The 22484-nt window shown below is 39.0% G+C and overlaps 1 protein-coding gene across 8 annotated transcripts in view; it reads right to left on the reverse strand.

Moving 5' to 3' along the window:
* nrxn2a (neurexin 2a) overlaps positions 1 to 22484 on the reverse strand; it is a 120344-nt gene that overhangs the window by 89139 nt on the left and 8721 nt on the right. For 7 of the 8 annotated variants that reach the window (XM_079355421.1, XM_079355419.1, XM_079355423.1 and 4 more), the window contains exons 2-3: positions 3695 to 4840; positions 1822 to 1842 (exon numbers count right to left, since the gene is read on the reverse strand). In XM_079355421.1, coding sequence (XP_079211547.1) covers positions 1822 to 1842; positions 3695 to 4409 — 736 coding nt within the window. In that variant the 5' untranslated portion in view covers positions 4410 to 4840. Of the gene's footprint in view, positions 1 to 1821; positions 1843 to 3694; positions 4841 to 5126; positions 5191 to 22484 lie in introns of those variants that run through there. The other variant, XM_079355417.1, reaches the window with a different exon arrangement.

The following is a 22484-nucleotide window of genomic DNA, read 5'->3' on the forward strand; positions in this document are numbered from 1 at the left end:
GTGAGTTTCTTTCCTCTTTACGTTTGAGAGATTTCTCTGTGTTCTGCTTCTGCCTTGTGAGGTGGCTGTCCTTATCTCTCATTCACAGACCTGATTTTTTATTTTTTTTTGCTCACAAAACACCCGAGGATGCTGCACTCTTTGGGCATTAGAGCACTTCCTACCATGGCCTTTGTCCGCTCAGATCGAAGGGAGCCCACATGCAGTGTACTGTAGAGGAACAACTGGGAAGACTCACCTGCTGTGAAGAAGCCTTAAAGCACTTCCTCACACGAATATAGATAATTCCTGCACCACTTAAAAAACCCACAGCCTCAACCAAATATAGCATATGGGTTACCATCTTTGCCATCTCTCGGGGAAGGAGGCGATTTAGTGAACACAACGATTTGTCTATTTCCGTCGATTGAAGAACAACAAAGACTTACTGCCGAGTAGCACATGGAGTAAGAAGGATAGGAAAAGAGGCATCTGGTGAGTGTGATTCTGCTGCTGTCATTGTTGTCTTCATGCATTCTGCATTGGGGATTGTCTCCATGTCGAGCTTTAATCCAATAAACACTGTGATGTGCTCTCTTTGCAGCATATCATTTAATAATGCCTGCCTTTTTGCCGGGAGCAGAGCCATGCCATCTTTGCTCTTATTAAGAATGATTAATGCGTGTTTTTGGAAATAGTGCAGAGACGAAACCTATTAACTTTACTGAAGCATACAACCACTTACCACAGTCACTTACTCTAACCTGGGTGCTGCTTTAAATATAGAGTTGAGAACCTCTACTAGAAATAGTCAGTGTATACTATCTATAGGAAATATACCACATTCACAACTGTCCACTATACTCTACATGAAGGAAAATAACAATTGCTTATATTCTGCTCATTTCTATGTCAAACAGGCAGTTGCAGGATTTCAGAAAACAGGTGTGCACGGTCGGTGCATTTTGAGTCAGTAACAGTGATTTATAATGTGCAGTGGATCAGTGCACCTTGTACAGGTCTCCCGAGCCTGTTGGCTGCCCTTTCACCAGAACCAGCAGTCTTTACTGGGGAGATGGATGTCTCGCTCCGATGCAGACTAAACATATCTCCCTCCTCACGTTCAATCTTCACCTTCGCGTTCAGTATTTGCAGCTCATTAGAAAACAATCCCGTTAAATTGTGTCCGGTTAAAAGATTGACAATAATGAGAGAAACGTCCTGCGAAAGTGGATTTTCTCCTTTTTAAGAAACATCATTGTAATGCACGTACAAACACAATTTTGTCTTTATCTTTATAATTTGATTTATTTCAAGGAAGAGGATTTATGCCATCAACTGCCCACGTATTAACCATAGAGTATAATGGCATATAAAGCAGTAACGGCTCAATAAACCTTCCCATTATTCAGTAGTTTAGAAGAGGAATATGCACTGAAGAAAGAGGGAAAATACAGGAGTTATAAATAATAAAACAAAGCATCTCTATAGTCATTTTCTCTGTGATGCAGTATATGAATGCTCCCCATATTGTGCGACACCCACGCACTCTGCAGACCTCGCTTGTCACCTTGAGCACACGGATTATACACACAATGAGCATTCAGCACATTAAGTGCTTTTTTCTCAGTGACCCTGTGACCAGTGATAGTATATCTCCTTCCAGCTTAATATGTAGGATGTCAGAACTGCAGTCCAAACTGACAATAACAACCTGATAATAATAAGCAAACACACTCTCACACACTGAGGCTGCAGTAGCTAATAGCCTCTGCAAATAAGAGCATCAGGAAAAACAAATTATGCTCATCATTATGCTCATTATATTATGCATTGTCTTACCTTCCACTTCTTTCTGGACAGCTGCGGGAGGGCAAAGACAAATAGACAGATTTAATGACTGCAGGGTATTGAATATTTAACAGCTACCTGCTCATTATCCACATATGAACAAATGCAAATGGAAAAATATTTTATGTAATTTACTGTTCTGCTTAATGAACATTTTATGCCAAACAAGAATTCTTTGGTCTTTGTATGGTTAAAGCATCAACAGCATGCACAATGTTTACAACAAATACTTTACCTGTGAGATATTTTTTTTATGAGCGCAGCTATTATGAAATTTAAAAGCGTGATTACAAATGTTCAATCCAATACAAAGACATGACTTTGCTGTAAAGAAGCAGAGTGGGATTTTCTGGCACAATTTCACCAACTGCAGAGGTGCAGGATGAGCCTGATGAAGGCCACAAGCCGAAACACGTCAGTCTAATAGAGTTGATCTTCTTACTACAAGTGTTGCTGAAGCTGTTCGACCTCTTCATGAATTTGCATGTTATCATTTTAGACAATATGAATAGTTAAAAAACAATGTACAGGTCTAAGATGAGCTGTATTAATGCATGCTAAAAAAAAGGCGGTCTGTTGGCTTGCAGGTTCATGGCTAATGAAAGAAATCCTGCCAGGACCCTTCTTTATTCTTCAGCCAGGAGGATTATCGGGCATTGTCGACTTAAAGATGGGCTAAAAATATCTTATATCTGTTAAGAAAATAAATGTAAGAAAAATGTGGATAAGTACAAATTGAAATATGAGGACAAATAGCAAATATAATTAAATAAAATATAATAATAATAATAATTGTCATTATTTTTCCATCATTTGTGTTTATATCTATTTAATTATTCATTTTATGCAAATAATCCCATATTTTTCAGTTTATTTTTGTTAATATATAACAATGTATAATAATAATGTACTCATTTTTCTTCTTAAAGAAAAAAAAAGTTATATATAAAACATTTAAATATTTCTTGATGGGCCCAGCAGCCATTCAGCTGGCTTTGTGTGGGGCTTTTTCCTGCTCATGAAGAATCGATACATTTTTTCAACTACCCAGAATAGGACAATCCATGTCATGTTTCCATGTCTTTCTCACTTTAGTTACATTAAGAGTCCAATATCTACGATGACAATAATTGCTGAGAGAGCTAAACAGCCAAGAAGCCTTTCAGTAGTAATGCACTTGTATTCCTTGACCTGGTCAGCCTCAAAGTGGTCTTTATTGATTAACCTCTGAAGCTAAATGCAGGTTTGGATCATGTGCTTCGAAGAGGATATTAATAGCAGATTTTATGTATTCATAAGCTGCTGCTAAGTGTGAGCATGCCAAACATTTTCTTTAAAAGTAATACTTAATAGTAAGTATACTAATTGGCATATCAAACAATAAAGTTATTATGTTTACAATTGTATGTCTCTTCTGTCTACATTTTTTGGAAATTGCACAAGTAGTTCCTTGTAGTGCTATTGCTAGACGAATGCTAATCTTTTGCATTAGTCTGCTGACCTTCAGCAAATCCTTAATGATCCCACCTATGCTGTGCGCTGCACTGATGACATCGACCCAATTAACAATTCCAACACTAGTTTGACACCTGAATTATGGAGATTTATTACAAATAATTGTATTCTTACTATCACTTCATTACTTTTGCCATATCTGAAAGTAAATAATGTCAATACATATTGCTTCATAGAGGAAAGCACACTTTGTATAAAGGTACACAATAGAACTAATCTAAGCAAATAATCTGTGTTACTGTATTTCAACTCCAACTTTACAGAAAACACATTCTGTCCCAACAACTTACAGACAAACAAATTATTAAATTGCTGATGCTACAAAACAGAAAGAGAAAAGTTTCCTTACCTTCATGGCAGTATCTCCCCTTGTAGCTGCTGTTGATACAGTCACACAGGACCTCTCCCTGGCTGACAGAGCACAGGCCTTGGTTACCGCATGGAGAGTGTAAGTCACATATGTACTCCAAATCACTGAGAACAGCTTGGCCATCCAGCAGCAGAGGTAGCGCCTCCCCAATTTTCAAATTGGCTATAAGTCCCTGGAATGGCGGTTCGTATTTAACCGTGCTGGACGTCAGAGCGGAGAGGCGTACATCAGGTGAGATTCCGCCAACATAGAGGTCACTGGCCACCACCATCTCTTTCCTCTTTGACTTTACCTCGGTCACTTTCTCCTCGTTGTCAACAACAAGCTTAGTCTCCTTGTAATTACGAATGAGAAGGACTCTGTGCCAGCGCTGGTCATTGATTCGTGTCTCAGTATGCAGGGAGGCTGGCTCAGCACAGTGAATAGTGAAGCGCAAATAGAGCCTTCCGTCTGCGATTAGGAGCTCCAGGAAGTCACAGTTCCCTCCGTCATCCAGATACAGCACCAGGGCTTTGCTGATGTTTGTTTTCAGGATAAAACTCAGCTCACCTGTGGCTTTAGCATCCCACTGGGCGTAGCGTGTCCACTGACCAGGAACCCCTTCATACTCCAAAGCTAGTCCTGTTAGCACCAACCCGGCTAACAACAGTAACGAGAAAGTGTTGCCTTTACACCTTCCCATTATGACTACCATCTACAACTACTGGTGTGTAGAGTCTAATTCATAAGGATCCAACAGAGTCCTAAGGAGGAAAAGTTACCCAGTGTCTACAAGTTTTTTTTTTGCTTTCAATCTAATATTTGTAGAAATAAGCCAACAACTCCCACATGCAGAAAAACAGTTTTTTTAGCCTTGACTGCCTACCCTGATTCTTTTTGCCATCTCTCCATGGGTGACACGTGACAGAGCGAGCAAACAAGGCACATTGCAGAATACTTTGCATCTACTTTGGATCGGCAGAGAATGAGAACAAACAACACAAGTGATCCACAATGCAGTGCGCTTCCTCGCCTTCGCCATCCAATGTCTTGGCCTCCATCCAGCACTGTTCCTGTCAGTTCCCCATGGGTTAGCTAGGCACGCGGCTTAGGTACAGCCTCCATTCTTCTCAGCCTCCCAGAATCCTGAGACATAAAAGAAGAAGGAGTAATGAGAAGCTGGAAAGAATTCTTGAACAATTGATTGTACAAAAAAGGCAATAATCTGTAGTCATTAGGAATAATTACAAAATCTTACAAATCATTAAAATGGCATTGAGGGAAACACAGAGATGAGAGTGATGTTTATTGGTTATAAAATATTCAGATTTCAGCATTTAGCCGTTTTTCCATCATCTTGGCTCTTTCCTACAGATTCCGACAACTCGACAAAACGTTCCAGCCAAGAAGCATCTCAATCCTGGCGCCCCACCTGATGTCTCAGCATTCAGGCAGAAAGAGAAACAACCAGTCCCTCTTTGGTTAGCTGAGACCTGTGCTGATTCCTGAAACTGGTGGGGAAAAAAGCATGTTTCACAAACCCCCTGCGAGCAGATGTTTCGGTACGATCCATGGCCTCGCTAACTTTGAGCCTCTTAAGCCCTTTGCGCTCTTCAGGCTCAAACTAACACATCAGCAGCAGCTAAACAACACATGCAGGCCAGAGGCTGGTAGTGATGAAAGGAGCAAGTCTGTTCAAAAACAAATAAACACATTCAATACTTTGAAATAACCAAAGAACATACACCCTTTTCAGGCCTACAGTGAGGACGTAGACAATGTAATGCACCAGTTTTTAATTTATGCTCATGATTACTTAAGAGGAATTTTCAACTTGTGTTGATTTTTTGGGACTCCTGTGGACGACGCAAAACATCTTATTCGTTTCTGAAATTGTCTTGTACGATAAGAACGTAACGTTGTCTAACAAATACATTTCATCCTGCTTCATTTTAGCAACTTAACACACCACTCTCTGCGAATCTCTGCAGAAAGAAAATGTAAACAAAGAAATTCTAGCCTGCCAAACTGTAATTGTACCCATATAGAAAAAAAAACACACACATTTTATTCCGGATGGACTTTTTTGTTTTGCAGGTCATAAAGACATCAGTTCTACTGTCAGCCTGTTTGAACTCCTCACGGTAGGCTTAAAGGAGGTGCTGTTTATGTATCTTTTCATTACAGTATTAAAAGCAGATTCCCCACGGAGAACAAAGCCAACAGTGAAATTATTCCACAGATAACAACTGTCTGAGCAGTCACAGTCTGATATAGCCTGTTCCTCTGTGCCAAAGAACTTCACCGCTGTCCAAAACCTATTAAAGGCACATTAAAAGAGTTATACTGTTGTGTGATCCAATTACAACTTATCAAAACAGGACCCAGCAGTAAATTATCACCACTACAACTAATTTGCACAACAGAGCAGAATAATAATAACAATCCAATTCTCAATGATGCATGCACAGTTTTACACATTGCCATACATAAGACATCATATAAAACTCAAAAGTGTTGTCAATGTCAACCCGTTTACCAAGAAACAGAAATGAATACAGATACTGTAGTGTACATATAATTATTGATCTACCCGGAAAAATTAATCAAGCCAAAATAAGTATAAAGTGTTGTTCATATTCCAAGTTAAGCTCTATGCAAACAATTTCCCGAAGCAAGAAATAATCTTAATGTTATTCTAAACTGTGTTGTGAGTTCCTTGTCATTTATAGAGGTTTTTTTTCCTCCACCAGGAGCAAAGACATTTCATACAAGTTTGGCCCAGTTTCATCTCTGCCACTGAGAGAAATATAATATGTGTTTGAGTCCGCAGGGAATAGAGGCCTCTATTGGGTCCTCCTCTATTGGTGTAGATGTCGCAAGAAGGAGTGCAACACGACAAATAAATCAAAGTTTCTCCCCCAAAGTCTGGAAAAGCTTCAGGCTGGGAGAAAACCCTTCTGATAGACGGCTTTATCATGGGAATTGCTGTATGGTGGAAGGTCATAAAATCTGACATCCTCCTCACATGATGAATTGCAATTTTCCCGGGTCAGGTATGCTGTGTGAGACACTTTTCAGAGCCTGCTGCAGCTCCGTAAACGTGGTTGACTTCAGCTAGCTTTGATTTACACCAACAAAACCTTAGTATTCTTGTGCATGAAAAGGGAAAGAGGCATGTTGTGCTTTCAGCTCCATGGCCTCACCACATGATAAAACTGTTCTGCGGCAACTCTCATTAACACTCATCAGGAGCGACATGTGCTGCAGCATGTCCTTGTATGACACAAAAAGCACTCTAATGTAGGAGTAGATACATCTACATGGGTGGTGACGATATATAATTCACTTTATCTGTTTGGGATACTAATTATACAACAACAGCAATCTAATTAATGGACTTTTATTTCATCTTGAGGAGAGCTTAGAGACAAATTCATATCAAGTCATATTACTGTAAATTTAGCCTGAAGAACTGAATAGCAGAGTTAGCAAATGTTCTGCATGCAACTGCTTTAGCTTATGATTTTATTTTCTTATTAAGTAATGTGTAATTTTTGAGATTGAATAGGTGAATTGTTGAAACTGTGCTGCTGTTTTTCTTGGCCAGGTTTCCCTTGAAAACAAAATCTGCAATCTTAATGGGACTAACCTGGATAAATGAAAGCAACTAAGCTAACTTTTGGCCAATTTGGTACTAACCATATTCTCTATTTAAGTAATGTAGCCTTTACTGGGCACAACTTGCCACCTGCTACACTCAAATAGTTAAGGATATTTTTTTAAGCCGACCTAAATAAGGTAGGCTACATTCAAATTAGCTTCCTGAGCACCAACCATGGACGTAAATGAGTAGTTTAGCTAACCCTAGCTTAACAGTTATTTTGCGCAAGGCCGGGTTGAAAAAGCTAATGACTGAGATTAAATCAAAGATGGCTAATTAATTAAAACGACCACACTGCCTGATCAAAGACAAGAAGAACTCTTGTGCAGTGTTGTATTCTTCATGCTTCTTTATTGGTTTGCTTTTATCTGTGAATGCCCCTGTGTTTCCAGTGTTCATCACCCACTCCTGTTTTGTTTGTGTGTGTTTTTTGGTGCCAACATCAATTTCACAGACACAAACTATCTCAGGGACTATTAGGCTAATACACACAGGGTAGGGCAGATGAAACATACAGCTGCCTGTTTCCCATTGGGGCTCTCTGTGATGCTACTCTGGCAATGTCGTTTCACTGCACTTGAAAAAAATATATACTTTTCAGCTGACTCAGCACACATCCTCAGCATAAGTACAAGCTGCCTTGTAATGAGATTTTTGAAGACATGTTTATTTTCAGGCCCCGATAACATTTCGATTTCTAAAGAAAATACAGATCCAGTAACCTTTGTAAAGAATCTTCCACCTCTATGGAAAGGAAAAGGAAATGCTGGACTGTCTACCACAAACTATTTAATGTTTCTTGACTCTAACAGGATTGTTTAGCTGAGTGAATTGATAGAGCAGACATTGCAAGAGTAATGAAAATCCAATATAGAGCTTAAATTGGGGTCCTAGGTGTGTGTAGACCTAGGGTCACCTAATTCCCTGTGCACTGAGGACTTACTATTGATCCCTCTGTAATGACATACATAAATCAAGTTGTAAGTAAGGCAGTCCTTATTGAAACATGTAACATTGCCTCCTCCATATTTTAATGGCTTTTCTCACTGGGTAACATTTTATTTCTTCATTGAAAACAACAGGCTAATTGCAAATCATGGTTGAAACCTAGTATGTGTGTGTGTGTTTGTGTGTGTGTGTGTGTGTGTGTGTGTGTGTGAGTGGGGGGGGGGGGGGGGGGCACTATAGGTAGGCAATTAATTACATTTCAGTGGGCCTACTCTGCTCCTCTCCCATTTACACACCACAGTCTACACTCCTTCTCTATCTTTGAAAAAAACCTTCCTATAATCACAAATGCGTGGAGGTCTGTTGGCTTGGTTGTGGGCTTTCTCTGCAGAATCTCGGCTTATACTTCATCTGCCCTACATTTTTACCTAAAGTCTTAATCTGCTTTAGTTCTGCTTTTAATACCATTGTGTACAGAAAATACTATTTGGTTACTGTTTTAGTGTCCCAAGAAGTGTATTGAAAAGTATCAGTGAAACAGAATATATGGCACAAGTATAGTGGATAAAATAATATGGACATTTTCAGGCCTTCTGGCGTGATATCCCACATCCCTAGAATTAAGATTGTCTCATCACTGTCAATGAACATGCACAGGCAACCGTTCACATACCTGCACAACGGTTTCGTGCATTATTATGACACAATACCTGAGGTACAATAACTTTGTGGCCAACAGCAAAGTAATGTCAAAATATAACAATTCTTTTATAGACGATATATTGTAAGACAAGACAAATGCATTACTATGTTTTTCTTTTTTTATTTAATAATGTAAACTTGTTCATAGCTGTTTTTTAAACTTGTTTCCTATTGATGCTGTTTAAATTGCCTGTTTTCTTGTTTTTTGGAGCTGCTGTAAAAAACAAATTTCCCCCATTGGTGGATCAAAAAAGTTTAACCTTATCCTTATAATATGAAATGTCCCTAAAAGGTTAAGTGCAGGATTTCTGTATTTATTCACTGCAGTTTGGTTTCAGTTTCAGTCCTTGTCATACTTAAGGATGGACATTAAAACCTGGCGACATGAGGGGCTGATTTTACATTTATCAAAACCTGAAAATCAATAATGTTTAAGCTTATCATTATTGCTGTCGAGTCTTGTGGGTTAAATAACGTTACGTTATATCTCGAGTCAAGTCACATCTTTTTTGATAAATCACAAACAACAACATCAATTGTCATGAAGTGTGTTTGTTTAAAACTATACAATCATTAAGCAATTCACTTTCAGCCAAAGAGCAGAACCCTGGACTGTCGAAGGCTTTGCCTGCTGGATTGAAAAAACTCTGTTAACTCCAACTGTTGTGAAGGACCGTTAAAGGTCAAAGGTCAAAGGTGAAATCTATCTTTATTGTCCCCAAAGGGAAATTTGTTTGCATCCGGAAATATACAGCTCATTCAGTCATCAGTCATCGTTCTCCTTCACTCAAAGCTGCAGTAAGATCACCAAAACTGCTTTAGTTTAAGATTAAGTAAGAGTAAGGGTAACATTTAGGCAAAGGTACATAAAAAAGTAATCATGGTGTGTTCAAATAAAACATCAAGAATCAGAAAATGTAAGTTCTGGCCGGAGACTAAATTCAATACAGTTTTACGCAGGAGCGATATAAAATATATATAAAAGGTTTTTTTTGTAATATATTGTCAAATCATCTTTCCCCAAATGATAGAAAATGCTCGATGATCTTGTTGATAAGGAATTTGATCATCAAGGAGTTGCAGTAAAGGTAACAATATTAATACAAATTCATTTTCCCCATCCCCATTCACGCTTCATCTTCTAACTTCCTTTCATTTCTGTTTGACATTATCCCGCTGTCTCCTCTATCCTGCTGTCAACTTCTTCTTTGGCAAACATCAGTTCACATCAACCTCCCTCATGTCAGAAGTGCCACCGTGAGGGGTCGTGAAGCAGAGAGTTAAATTGCCAGGAAAATGAGTTGAGAGTACTGTATTTCTTCAATTAAAAGATGGATATTTGGCACCAGTGATTCAATTATTTTATCACAGAAGCCAGAAAGTTGCTATATTGACTTATTGATATTTTCCCTAACCCTAACATTTGTCTTTCCATCGTTTGCCAAAGCATTGCAGTTTTTTTATTACTGTCTTTTAAGGTGCTAGTGCATGTATGGAAATCTTTTTTATACATACAAGAGCTGTGTTGACGTCAATTTTCTGTAGCCCACTTTGGTACAAATTGTTCGTCGTCTGCACATCTCACCTTTCTGAAGTTTGCACCACAAAGAGCTTTACACAACATGTCAACATCCAGCCATACACACTGACATTCACATATTGATGGGAGAAAAGTTCAGACCTGCCCATCAGAATCAAAGTGAATCACATTCACACACATTCACGCAAAGAGGTTCTGTGTCTTGTAAGGACTTTTTGACATATAGACTTTTAGACACATATAGACTTGAGAAGCCACGGATCAATTTACTGATCTTCAGATTAGAGGACCACCTACAACAACTCCACAGTCCACAGCCTGTTACAGGACAAATAAAAGCTGGTGTGTTCCAATACATTCTGCATCTGCCTTGTAACAAAACAACAACATGTTGGTTAAAATGTAAATGAGGGGCATTCACAAAAAGAAGAGGCAGAAAAACTGGCCACATGTGATGTGATTGGTTCATGTAATTCATTGGAATATATTTGAAAATGAGAGACATTATAGTGGACTGAGAGGCCATGCAAAGTCCTTCTGTTATGCTCTACAGGAAGAGGAATTTCTTCCAACTGCTTCACAAAAGCAAAGCATAGCCCTGCAGTCAAATTTAAGAATATAGAAGAATTGGTCGCTGAAAAATTGTAAGTGTGAGCCTCTCTCCACCTAAAACCATTTCAGCTCTTCCACTTGCTCCGCTCAATCAATACATATTCTCCTAAATGGAACATCTTCGGGGTCTATCTGTTCGGCAACAGCTTTTACACTGATGGAAACATTCAGCAGGAATGAGTCGCTGCTACAAAAGAGTCAACCTGCAACCTCGGGGAAGGACAGAGGGGCCGGCAGAGGTGCTGGAGGTCCCCACTGCTCCTGATTGTGGCTGTGCAGACATCCCACAGACTCCACGCTGCAGGGAGACGGAGTAAACAGTTTGCGCTTGAATCCATGGCTGACACCGAACAACAGGGATCATAGTGTGATACTCAGGGATGTTTGAGTGAACACAGCGGTGATCTTAAAGTAACTCACCTTGAAATCGAGTGGATAAACAGGTGAAAGAGCTAAACAGGACTGAACGAAGTGACACGACTCACTCAGCTGGCTCGACGACACTTGAAAATGTTTTGGGTTTTTTTCTTTGAAAAATGTTCTTTGACTGAGAAAGGCAGATACGTTTTGGGAGGAAAGCTTAGGCAAATAACGTCAGCTTGTACAGCAATGTGTGTGTACCAGAGTCTGTGGTGTGGATATCAAATACAGTCTGAATTCTTTTTTTTAGCTCAAACAGAGCACTAAATATATTCTGTTAAAGAACAACAAAACTTTAGATAGGTGAACTTTTTCCTAAACTGGCTCTAGTGTGTTTTTAAAAGGCGATCCATACACGGTTATTATGGATTAGTTGTTGAGTCGTACACTAATGTTGCTGTATCCTTTTTCAAACACACTATTTTCTTTGTCTTGAGTTTTTCAGTTAACATTGTATTGATTAACTGTTCATTTTTTGTCGTTGCTTTCTTATTCCTATTGAAACCAAATGATCAGTCAAACAGATGGGAACTCTGACAGATCATTGCTGTGAACTGTTTTGAAAGATTTTCTTTGTGTGTCATTTTCTCTGTCTTTGTCACATGCAAAAGGATTTAAAGTGATAGTGTTTACATGTGCTGCTGTGGCAGTAATTGTCTGTCTGTTTTACCTCTGCTAAGTGCCCGGGCGCAGTATGTTTGATTAGACATTATATGAGATCTATAATTGCCTGCTACAGAGGCGTTTTAGCTGATAATGATTGAGTTTGTATAAGAGACAGAGCTCAATAATCTCCCTGTGTTGTTGCATTATTTGCTTTATTTTCATGATTTTATAACCTGGAAGCAATCTGAAAGCATCCGTCTTACCTATAGGTTCACATTGTTCAAAAACGCAGCATTTTCACTCCAATGTACCACATCAATATTGTTCTCTTGCTGTTTAGTTTGTTTTTCTTTACCCATCAGTTTTCCTATTAGAGGACCAGCAGAGGTTGAACACCCCGTCATTCTCCAAATGGAGCCTGCAAGACTATGAAAGCAATTCAAACAAGCCTATAGGAGTAAGCATAGGGAAAACTGTGCCCAATATGCACGCCCAATCTAGCAGAGGCCTGGGTCTGTCATGGGTCTGTGCGTTGAGTAAAAGCTGTGCTGCAAGTAACGACTTTTCGCTGCACCACTGTAATCTTTTACCCCCTCAGCCTTAGTGCTTAGAGCCTGACTGATGCCAGAAGAAAAACATTGAATATACACACAAATATAAAGCAGCCTCCAGAGCATCTGGGTACAGTACGTATATGAGTGCACAGGGTTCCCTATGGCCATGATAGTGTAACAGAAAATAAGAAACATCTCAGACAGGGGGAGAAACAGCTTTTGATTGCCTCTCAAAGCGACTGCAAAGGCTGCTAGTGTAGCTCCGGTCTGCTGAGATCAGGACGGTGCCACTTCTGTATCTTCCGGTTTGTTTGTTTGTTTTTAGCTCCCCTGTCTTGCTAGGTTTTTGTTGGATCGAGGTGTGGACCGCCTGTTGTTGTGGACATGCCTGACTCCAACAGCTACTGCTATTAATTATCATGTGAACTTCTCACTTGTGGGACGAATATCAGATTATGGTTCGTGATATAATTACACAAATCCACTCTGTCCTTGGTAAAAGTGGTTTACCAAATGTTTATTAACTCTCGTCCCCTTAAGATAAGGAAATGTATAAGATTAGCAAGGAAGAATTTTTTCAAAGGATTGAGGATGATTTGACCGATGTATGCACATGTTTTACCAGTGAAAGATGTTAAATGTTGTTCTTTATTTGTCTGTTATTTGAACTGAAGTCTTTTTTGTCTGGGCCATGACTCTATCTCTTTTAAAAGACACGGGTTGCATCTCAAATGGGAGTTTTTCTGAAAGAAATGGTAAACAAGGGTAAACAGTAATATCATTCATAAAGTTAAACCCGTTGACCTCAGCTGTTAAGATGATTCACACTTGTACTTCCAGTAACATAAGTTTACTGTTACTGCGAAAATGATGCTTTGCTTCTATGTTTATTTCTGCTTTAGTCTGTATTATCTGCCGCTTCGTCTCTATCAGTCTCTTACACTCTGAGTCTCGCTCTCTTCCTCACCCGTCTCGCTCTGAGACTGGTTCCACTTAAGGCTTCTACCAAACAATCTCCACCTCAGTGTAGCTGTTGAGTCACTCTAAAGATAAATAACATACATTTATAAGTAAGACTAAGATCGGGATCTTAGTGTCCATTTTCCTATGATACCAATTGTTATGGTACTTCTCTATACGTCATAAAGTATGTAGGGTTCCTTCTCTGTCTTCAGGCTAAAATGATTTCTCTCTTTTCTTCAGGTTTTCTTTTCTTCGGCTTTAACGATTCATAGCTCATGTGTTCATCAACCACAGATTTGATGCAAGACCAAAAGGGTTTTACTTTGTTTGCTGTCTCATAATGAATCATTTATGCGTCTGTCTAGTTGCATGTTTAAGTAATTACCAAGGCTAACTGGGAGTAGATTTCTTCAAACAACCCAGAGAAAACGATAAATGCCTTTTTTTTTTTCCTGAGAGGACAAAGCACGAGTGCATGAAAGAGTCCTGCTGATAATACAGAATTCAAACATTTCTCTGCCTCTAAATCAGTGGAGAATTTATTGACTTATTCATATTTTAGGAGTTCCCAGTGAGACGGTACACAAGGGGTTCATCTAGGTCCCTTTAATTGCATGTGTTTTCCTCTTTGTGGACAAAAATAGATTACAAATAGAGTTAGTCATGAATATTTCAAATAACAGACACAACAGTCATGATGAATGTCGTTGAGTAACTGTGTAATCTCTTGAGTTTTGCAGCTTGTTGTCCTCCAGAGGGACCACGGGTCAGCATACTGAGAGCTACTGATGCATGGCAGACAAAGAGAGTGACCAGGAGATTTTCAACGCTCCATCAAACCCTGAGTTCACAGCATGTCAGCACTTTGGCTTCCAAAAGGAAAACTGTCACTTTTAGTGGAAATTTGCATAGTTCGGACATTGCAGAAATGTCTATGAGGTTCAGCAGGGCAACTTAAAAATGTAAAAATGTCCCTTACCACAGTGACAGAGTATTCATTTATCATCAAGTTAATATGTTCGTGTGGTGTATTGTTGTATTGTGCTCAGCGCAGATTAACACAGTACAAATAGACACACAGTCATGTATAAATAGATAGTAGAGATTACAGACATGGCTGCTATAAGCTCATTAATGCTTTTAAAGGCTGAGAACACGACACAGAGATTAAAACGAGGAAGCGGCAGATTGATGCCGTAAATGTGATCTGAATCATCAACTCTCTCTCTGGCAGGTCACAGTTTGTGTTCCTTAATGGATGAGCCCAATATGTCTCCCCTGGGCACCGCTACCCGTCGTCATCGTCCTCTTCCTCCCACACCACCATATTCAGTCATCACACCAAGTCACAACCAGCAGGAGTTTGCATATGACTCTATAATAATCTGTCTATTAGTGGAGTCAATGAGGTGAAACAAAGCAGCTTGGTGTGCTAAAAAAGTGTGATTGATTATAACAAAAGGTATTGATAGTACACAGGAGAACGCTGGAGATAGGACCATGGATCAATGAGCTGGTTGATAGTTGAAGTTTTTCACTTTTAGTGTCATTCACTTTTAGCATATAAAATTGAACAACTTTAGATGTTGGACTATTTACTACAAAGAAATAGCAATCGAACAAATGTAGGCAGTGACATCACACTGATGGTTTGACATCAGTGTGATGCAGTGCCTGGTTGAAGTCTGTCGGAAAATGGCTTAGTGGACATGATTGCCTACTTGTGTACGACAACTTTTTTTGGAATAAAAAAAAAAACAAAAACAAAAAAAACAAAACAAGATGAGAATTCTTTCAGGCTCCAGAAAAGGACTGAATCTATGAGGTTAATACCCAAAAACTAACAATCTTCAATTCAATTTAAAAAAAAGTTATTTGTCCCCAGGGGGACAATTTAAAGGCAAATCTATTGCGCGTTCTTGTCATATTAAAGTCCAAAAACATGTGAATCTCATTTTTGTCTTATTGTGTCTGATTTTCTTCTCCTGAAGTTCAGATGCGAAATAGAAGAAGCATCAATTAGACAAACAAGACAGAATCGAGGAAATCAATAAATCAATGCAGATCTTGCAGCACATCGGTCTACATGGTTGAATTAATGGGGCCATGTGGTCAGGAAGGTAGTATCAGCTTTGACACTACCTGGAGCAATAGCATCAATGAAGCCTGGGTCTGTTGAAGGTGGCTCTGCTGTTTTGGTTGCGGTGGCAACGGAGGGCATTGGGTATGTAGCTCATCAGAAGGGCATCGTGGCATAATTGGGATCAGGGATTTGTATTTCACTGATGAGCGACTATCCATTCATGTGGGCACAAGTAAGCCCTTTTATTTGTCTCATTTTGTCTCAATGGAATTTCACGAGACTAATATCAGAGACTAATATCAGAAAATGCTCCAGGTAAGGCCACACCAGTGTTCCTCTACTGTACTGTGGACGTTGTATTTTTAGTTGGGTGACTCGTATGAATGAACAGTCACATCACTGTTAGCACTATAGAGTAGCTAATAAATGTGCTAATTTCTAAACATGTCCAGACTTTAAAAGGGCAACATGTAAGGGTCACTTCTAACGCCACGGGAAAAAGGCGGCAGACAAAACAAAGGTATAGAGAATAAAGGTGCTGTCGCAAGAAAGCAAATAAACAAAATATCAGAACAGGCAAAAGCGAAGGTTTACTTTCACATGGAGCCAGGTATCATTTAGCCACAAACAAGGGAGAAGACTTAAGGAGAAGACACATGCAAAATCCACAAAGAACGGTTTGATGAAGAGGTTGCAAGATACAATGAAGGAAAGGAAATCAGAACAATAAAATTAACGAAAAGAGAAAAAACAATTATGGTAACTGTGATCTATGCATTAGTGGGAAACCTTAAGATATCATGAACAGCACCTTTTTTTTCTTTTACTATTTCTGAAATGTGGTAGCCATTTATTTTTATTAAACGGATCATTTCTTTTATGATTTTAGACTGTTGTCATGATGTAAACAAATATTAACCTAAGAAGAACACAATCATATATTATAACTGAACACTAAAAATCTAAACAATGGCTGAACTCTTGGATAGGTTCTTTTCATGTAATTTACTTCTTCATTTAAATTTTATTTTCTGTAGTATTAAGTGAATTTCCCCACCACGTCTAATCAAATCCTCATTTTATCTTATTTATGTCATAAAAATACCAATATAAAGATGTTATTCTTTAATCATGGAATACAAAGTATCTTCATCTTCTGCAGGTTTTGGTCATTTGAAAAAAAGGCATGCTTTCTACTGCATTGAAACTGGAGAATAAAAATAGGATATGCATGCAAATAAAAGGAGAGGAAGGCAGCATGGGGTTGTCACTCACGAGCTGAGACTGCCGGGGGAACTACAGCAAAGCTACAAGGACAGCACCCGCCCTCCACCCTGCAGCACCCAGGACCAAGGCACAGAAGGCTGCTCAGCTGTGTGGGATCCCTGTAACAAGCTGCTACCTCAGTCTGGCCCAGATGAAGCTTCTTGCACCGTTTGCGTGAAAAGTGGCCTCACTGAGCTTTTGGTTTAAGACTGGAATAAATTCTGTCCGTGCTCTCCGTGCCAGAGACTCTCTGTGAATACTAAACCGGCCGAGGAGATTCCTTTAACTGAGTGATCCTCAGAGTTGAGTTGTGAGACGTTCAACCTCGACCGTTTAAATGATCTAACATGTATAAAAGGAGTCATTTACTGAAATAAGAGCAGGAGCTAAGATGGCTGAATGAATGTCTCAAATCACAAAGTTTTTTTCTGCTATCAATATGTAACACAATATGTAGATATGTGCTAAATATGAAATTACAGAATGAATAATCTCTTGAGAAATCTTTTATGATGGTTTGACCCAGATGACAACAGATTTTGTGAAGTCTTTACATGACCTCATCATGTTAAATGATTCAAATATCATTTTCTACATGACTAAGAATGTTTACTTGGTTCTGTTTCCACATGTGCTGATGATTAAAGAATAGTCAGAAATCTGATCCACACCATGCCATACCAGTTTTCCTCATTTGTCTCTTCTGTCTGATACATTATTGAAAGCTGTGTCCCACTTCTTTTCAAGGATACGTCATAATAGCTCAACCAGGCTGCATTATCCCAAACATTTCTTCTAATATAGCCCAAAAAAAAATGTGGCCTCAAACTGAATTTTGGAGGACACAACACCCACTGCAAGTTGCTGATAACTTTGTGAAAACTATTTTCCTCGTGTGATAGTGAAAATCTCACGGGTTTGTACTGACAGCAGGTCTAAAGAGGGAGAATTCATAAAGCTCTGAAGTATTTCTCTGTGTTTGAAAAGCTCAGATTTTCCATTTCTAAAGTCAGCTGTTAGCAGCAATGTGATAAAGCAACTAAAAAGCCTTACCACCTGGGTTTTTAATGTGAAACCTGAAAAGCAGTTTGGATATTAAATGTTAAAACGGCACACTTTCAAACCTGACATGTCTACCAGTGTGTGAGGACTGCTTTCTTTTAAATAAGTCATTTTCTTTCAATTCTCTGCTGAATGTGATTCTCACAATCCATATTTTCAAGGTCATTGGATATGATGTCATCTCTGCTTTTTTTTTTTTTTTCCCAAGCTGACCAGCAGAATAAAAGCTTTAAATTCTCATAGAGGAAACATCTCAATATTATTATTCCTTATTTCCTCACCATTCAATGGTGGCGGATTTAGAGGAAATGTGAGAAGCATTGAGAGACAATGAGCTATACAGCTATGAATGAATCTCAAGTTTTACAGTCAACGCTTGTGTGGAAATATACAAACTAACCGTCAAAGTGTTTAGGTACAACTTACAGATAAAAAGTATACATTATCTAAGAGTTAATCATATCAGTATGGACATGAAAGGTATTATGTCGCTTCAATTGTAAAATTACAAAATATGGGCACTGGCATATTGTACTTGTGTCTGCACAGATAACTGAAAGCACACGTTTAAAAAAACTGCAAAAAACAATCTGTGAAGTCAGTCCTATCCACAGGAGAACAGATTCTTGTGTTTGTTGGAAGTTGACACTTGTACTTATGGAAAGTTCAATGACCCTTCTGTTAGTGTTTGTTGTGTTATCTCTCACTGATCCTCCTCTCCACTGCTTATCCGGTGCACACAGTACCACAAGAACCTTGTTAAATTAACTTTTAATTTTATATAGCACTTTTAAAAACACACAGTGCTTAACATAATCACACATTAAAGACAAGCGCATACATACAAACATAAATCACATAAACCAACACACATTCAAACATAACTCAAATGCACAGACAGACAGAATTGGTAAAATTACAACCTAAAAAATGAGTTTTTAGCAGGCGTCTATAAGAAACCACAGACTGAGCAGACTTAAGGAGAACACTTTTCCAAAGTTTGGGAGCTGCCACTGCAAATGTTAAAAGGCACTAATCAGAAGATTGGAGAAGGCGGCTGCTAGAACAAGGGCACAGTTATTCCGTTATGTAAGGAGCCAGGCCATGCAGCCTTTTGTATGTAATTAATAAAATGTTGAGATTGACTTTAAGTTGAACTGCCAGCCAATGAAGGGAGGCAAGAATTGGAATGATATGAGAATGACGACCAGTGTGTGTTAACAACCCATCTGCTGCATTTATACCAACTGTAGAGGTGATACTGAGGACCGAGTGATGACTGTGAAGAGAGACTTGCAGCAAGCAGTGTGTATTAACATACAGTTGTGACGTCCAGTCAGAAACAGAGGGTGATACAATTGTTAAGATGATTTAGCTTGAAGGAGAAATGTGTAGCGGTGTTACACGCAGAATGGACCTGATCTTACCGGGTTAACATACGATATAATGAAAATAGAACTGGACCTAAAATTGAACCTTGAGGGACTCCACAAAGGAATCCCACAACCGAAAGTAAGCTTGAGACAAAATTTCCAACATGGCGACCATTACAGATTTTGAAATCCCTTGAATTATTTTTAACTTTACACTAAGATCATTTGGCTATTCAAGTCTTTGTGTTCAGTAATGCTTACTTTCACAAGGCTAGCTCCTTAATAGTAAAAGTGTGTTTCATCATTAAAAAATGTAAAACAAACACTTATTTGCTTATTTGTTTCGACCTGTATTAAATGGTCACATGCTCATGACAAACTCACTTCCAATTCAAAACGTGTGACACAAGCATAACTGGAGCCAGCTTCAAATTTAGCATAATCCAAATATCAGATCCAGGTTTCCCTCCAGCAGTGTGCACATAAAACACAGAGGTGATGCTCTTCCGCTTCATGTGTCACCTTGATTTTTAATCATGTAGGCTTTGTTTTTTTTTTGTGTGTGCTGTGACTCACTGGGAAATCACATCCTCCCTTTGCACCTGACATGTAGAGAACTCTGATTATTTGGTGTAAGTCATAATTTGAACAAACTGATGTGGTTTCATGTGGGCATCTGCTGTGCAGTTCAGGCTCTCAGTGCTAGTGGGGAGAAGCACATTTTCCACGGTGCATGACAGTGTCTCCTCTTCAAATGTGTGTCATGCTGCAAACAACAGCCTTTGCTTCTATTTGCTTTATAAATCTTACATTTTAGTCCTTTCTGCTGTCTGCTTAGTCCTTAGCCTTTTTTGGTGGGCTTTTCAATACAGGAATATTTTAAGGTAAAGACCAGTATTTTTTCTGAGTTTTAACAGGTTGCTGGACTTAAGATTCTGACAAGGAAAAAGTTCCGCACATAATTCCCTTTTAAATGTTCACTTGATATTTTATTCTTCTGCTTTTTGAGGAGTAAGTTGTCAGGCTAGCAGCGTCCAGATGCTTCCATTCTCTAGGCTAAGCCATGTTAGCTAGCTGATGCCAGTAGCTTCATATACTGGACAGACATGAAAGTGAATCATCAGTCTTTTATGTAACTCTCAGCAAGACAGCAAATGAACATTTTCAACCACAAGAAAAAAAAAAAAAAATCACTTTTCTTAAACACTGCTTCAGTGGTATTTTGACCTATTTTGTGGAAAAACCTTTTTTTATGTACAAGGGTGGGGAACAAAGGTGTTGAAAAATTTATAATTTTGTAGGTAATACTTAGAATCATAGCAGCAGCAGTACTTTAAAATGCAAAACATACTCTGCTGAAACATTGACTTCTTTTCTCCGTTTATTTTCACAGATGTTTTGCATTTACGGGACATATTTTTCCTTCAGCTGCGAGCTTAAGAGATAAAATCACTGAGCTCATCAACATCAGCAGAATCATCACCCCTGCGTCAAAACACGCAGCCCAGACTTCATCACCAGCGCAGACATTATTATCCTCTTCCTCATCATCTACTTGATCCTATTCTTGACTGTTAGCTCATATCTCGGCGTCAGCTGTTATCCTGATTATAGTTATGTTGCATAATTCACAGACAAGTACTATCTATAACCCTCCAATATCTTTAGTGCTGAAAATGAATTGTTTGTACTTTCACTCTTTTCACTCTGCGTGCTGCATAAATAGTTTTTACCAGTGACATTAAAGCATCCTTCTGAAAATATGGAATTTTGCTGTAAACAAACATGCCACAATAACAATTTGGTAAAATGTATTTGTAACATCTGTGGCCATGGCTGTGCAGTGTGTATTTGTCCTCTGTATCTTCTTTAGAAAATTCCAATTTGTCTTGCAGGGAGCGCTCTTACTGAAACAGGTATATCGAGAAAAACGGTGCTTTTTCCAGCACCTGTAAATTCAGCTGTGATAAATATGAGAAGGTATGTTGTGGTGGCTTGAACAACACGCAGACACAACATCCAATTTAAACCATCTCTTTACCTGCACAAGCAGTATGTGGGCCACACAGGGAGCGCTTGTCAACAGAACCAGAGCTTGTATCTTTTCAGTGACAGAGGGCACTGGAACAGCTGACATTTTCACAAACCAGCAAACCAGGTAATTAGGTAGCTAACTATGTAACAAGCTACAAGCATAAACATGGTACTGTGCACAATACCCTCATTAAATGAATGTATATCTAGTGTATGCATAGTAGAGGATAAAATGCATGCACATCTGCTTGCTACATAGCTATAACTGTAAAATCATCTGAAACGCTTTCCTCAGAGATACAATTAGGTTTGGTTCCCACAGCAAAAAAAATCTGATTTGAATGGCAAGACAGCAGGCAGCATCTAAATGTGTTTGCACACTGCAAAGTGAACCTGCTGTAATCACCGTTTCCGTCCAATCCAGCAGGATCAGAGGGCGCCTCTTATCATATTCAGAGGTGGAGGTCGGGCTGTGGCCATCAGGGCCTCAGCTGAGGCAGAGAAAAAAAAAATCTCCCAAACATCATTAGGCAGAGCTTAGCCCTGGCATATCTACTGTCGACATTAAATCTTTTCACTCATACTTCAGTGTTTGGGGGAAAACACTGGCACATAGAACAGGATCGTCACTGAAAAGAAATGTTGTCTTTGCCTTATTTTGTGCAAAGACTGACGTTGTCGCTTGCCGCCCACTCTACTCTGTTTCAGCGCATAATGACATGACTGATGTGTGTGGACGAGCAAAGCATGGCGTGGGGCGCCATTTAGTCAGATGCTGTCAATCTCACACAGGTAAGCCAAAGCAGGAAGGAGTGGGAAAATCTTTCAGCCTCATAAATACATTTGATATTCTGATGATAAAGTGAAGGCTCTCACTGTGCTGCTGATGTTTTAGCAAAATGCTTCCTGTCGAAGCGGGTGTTCAGACCAAAAATCAGCCCTGCGTTAAAACTCAGCAAGGCA

This window comes from Symphodus melops (assembly GCF_947650265.1).
Source record: "Symphodus melops genome assembly, chromosome: 11".
Classification (NCBI taxonomy): domain Eukaryota; kingdom Metazoa; phylum Chordata; class Actinopteri; order Labriformes; family Labridae; genus Symphodus; species Symphodus melops.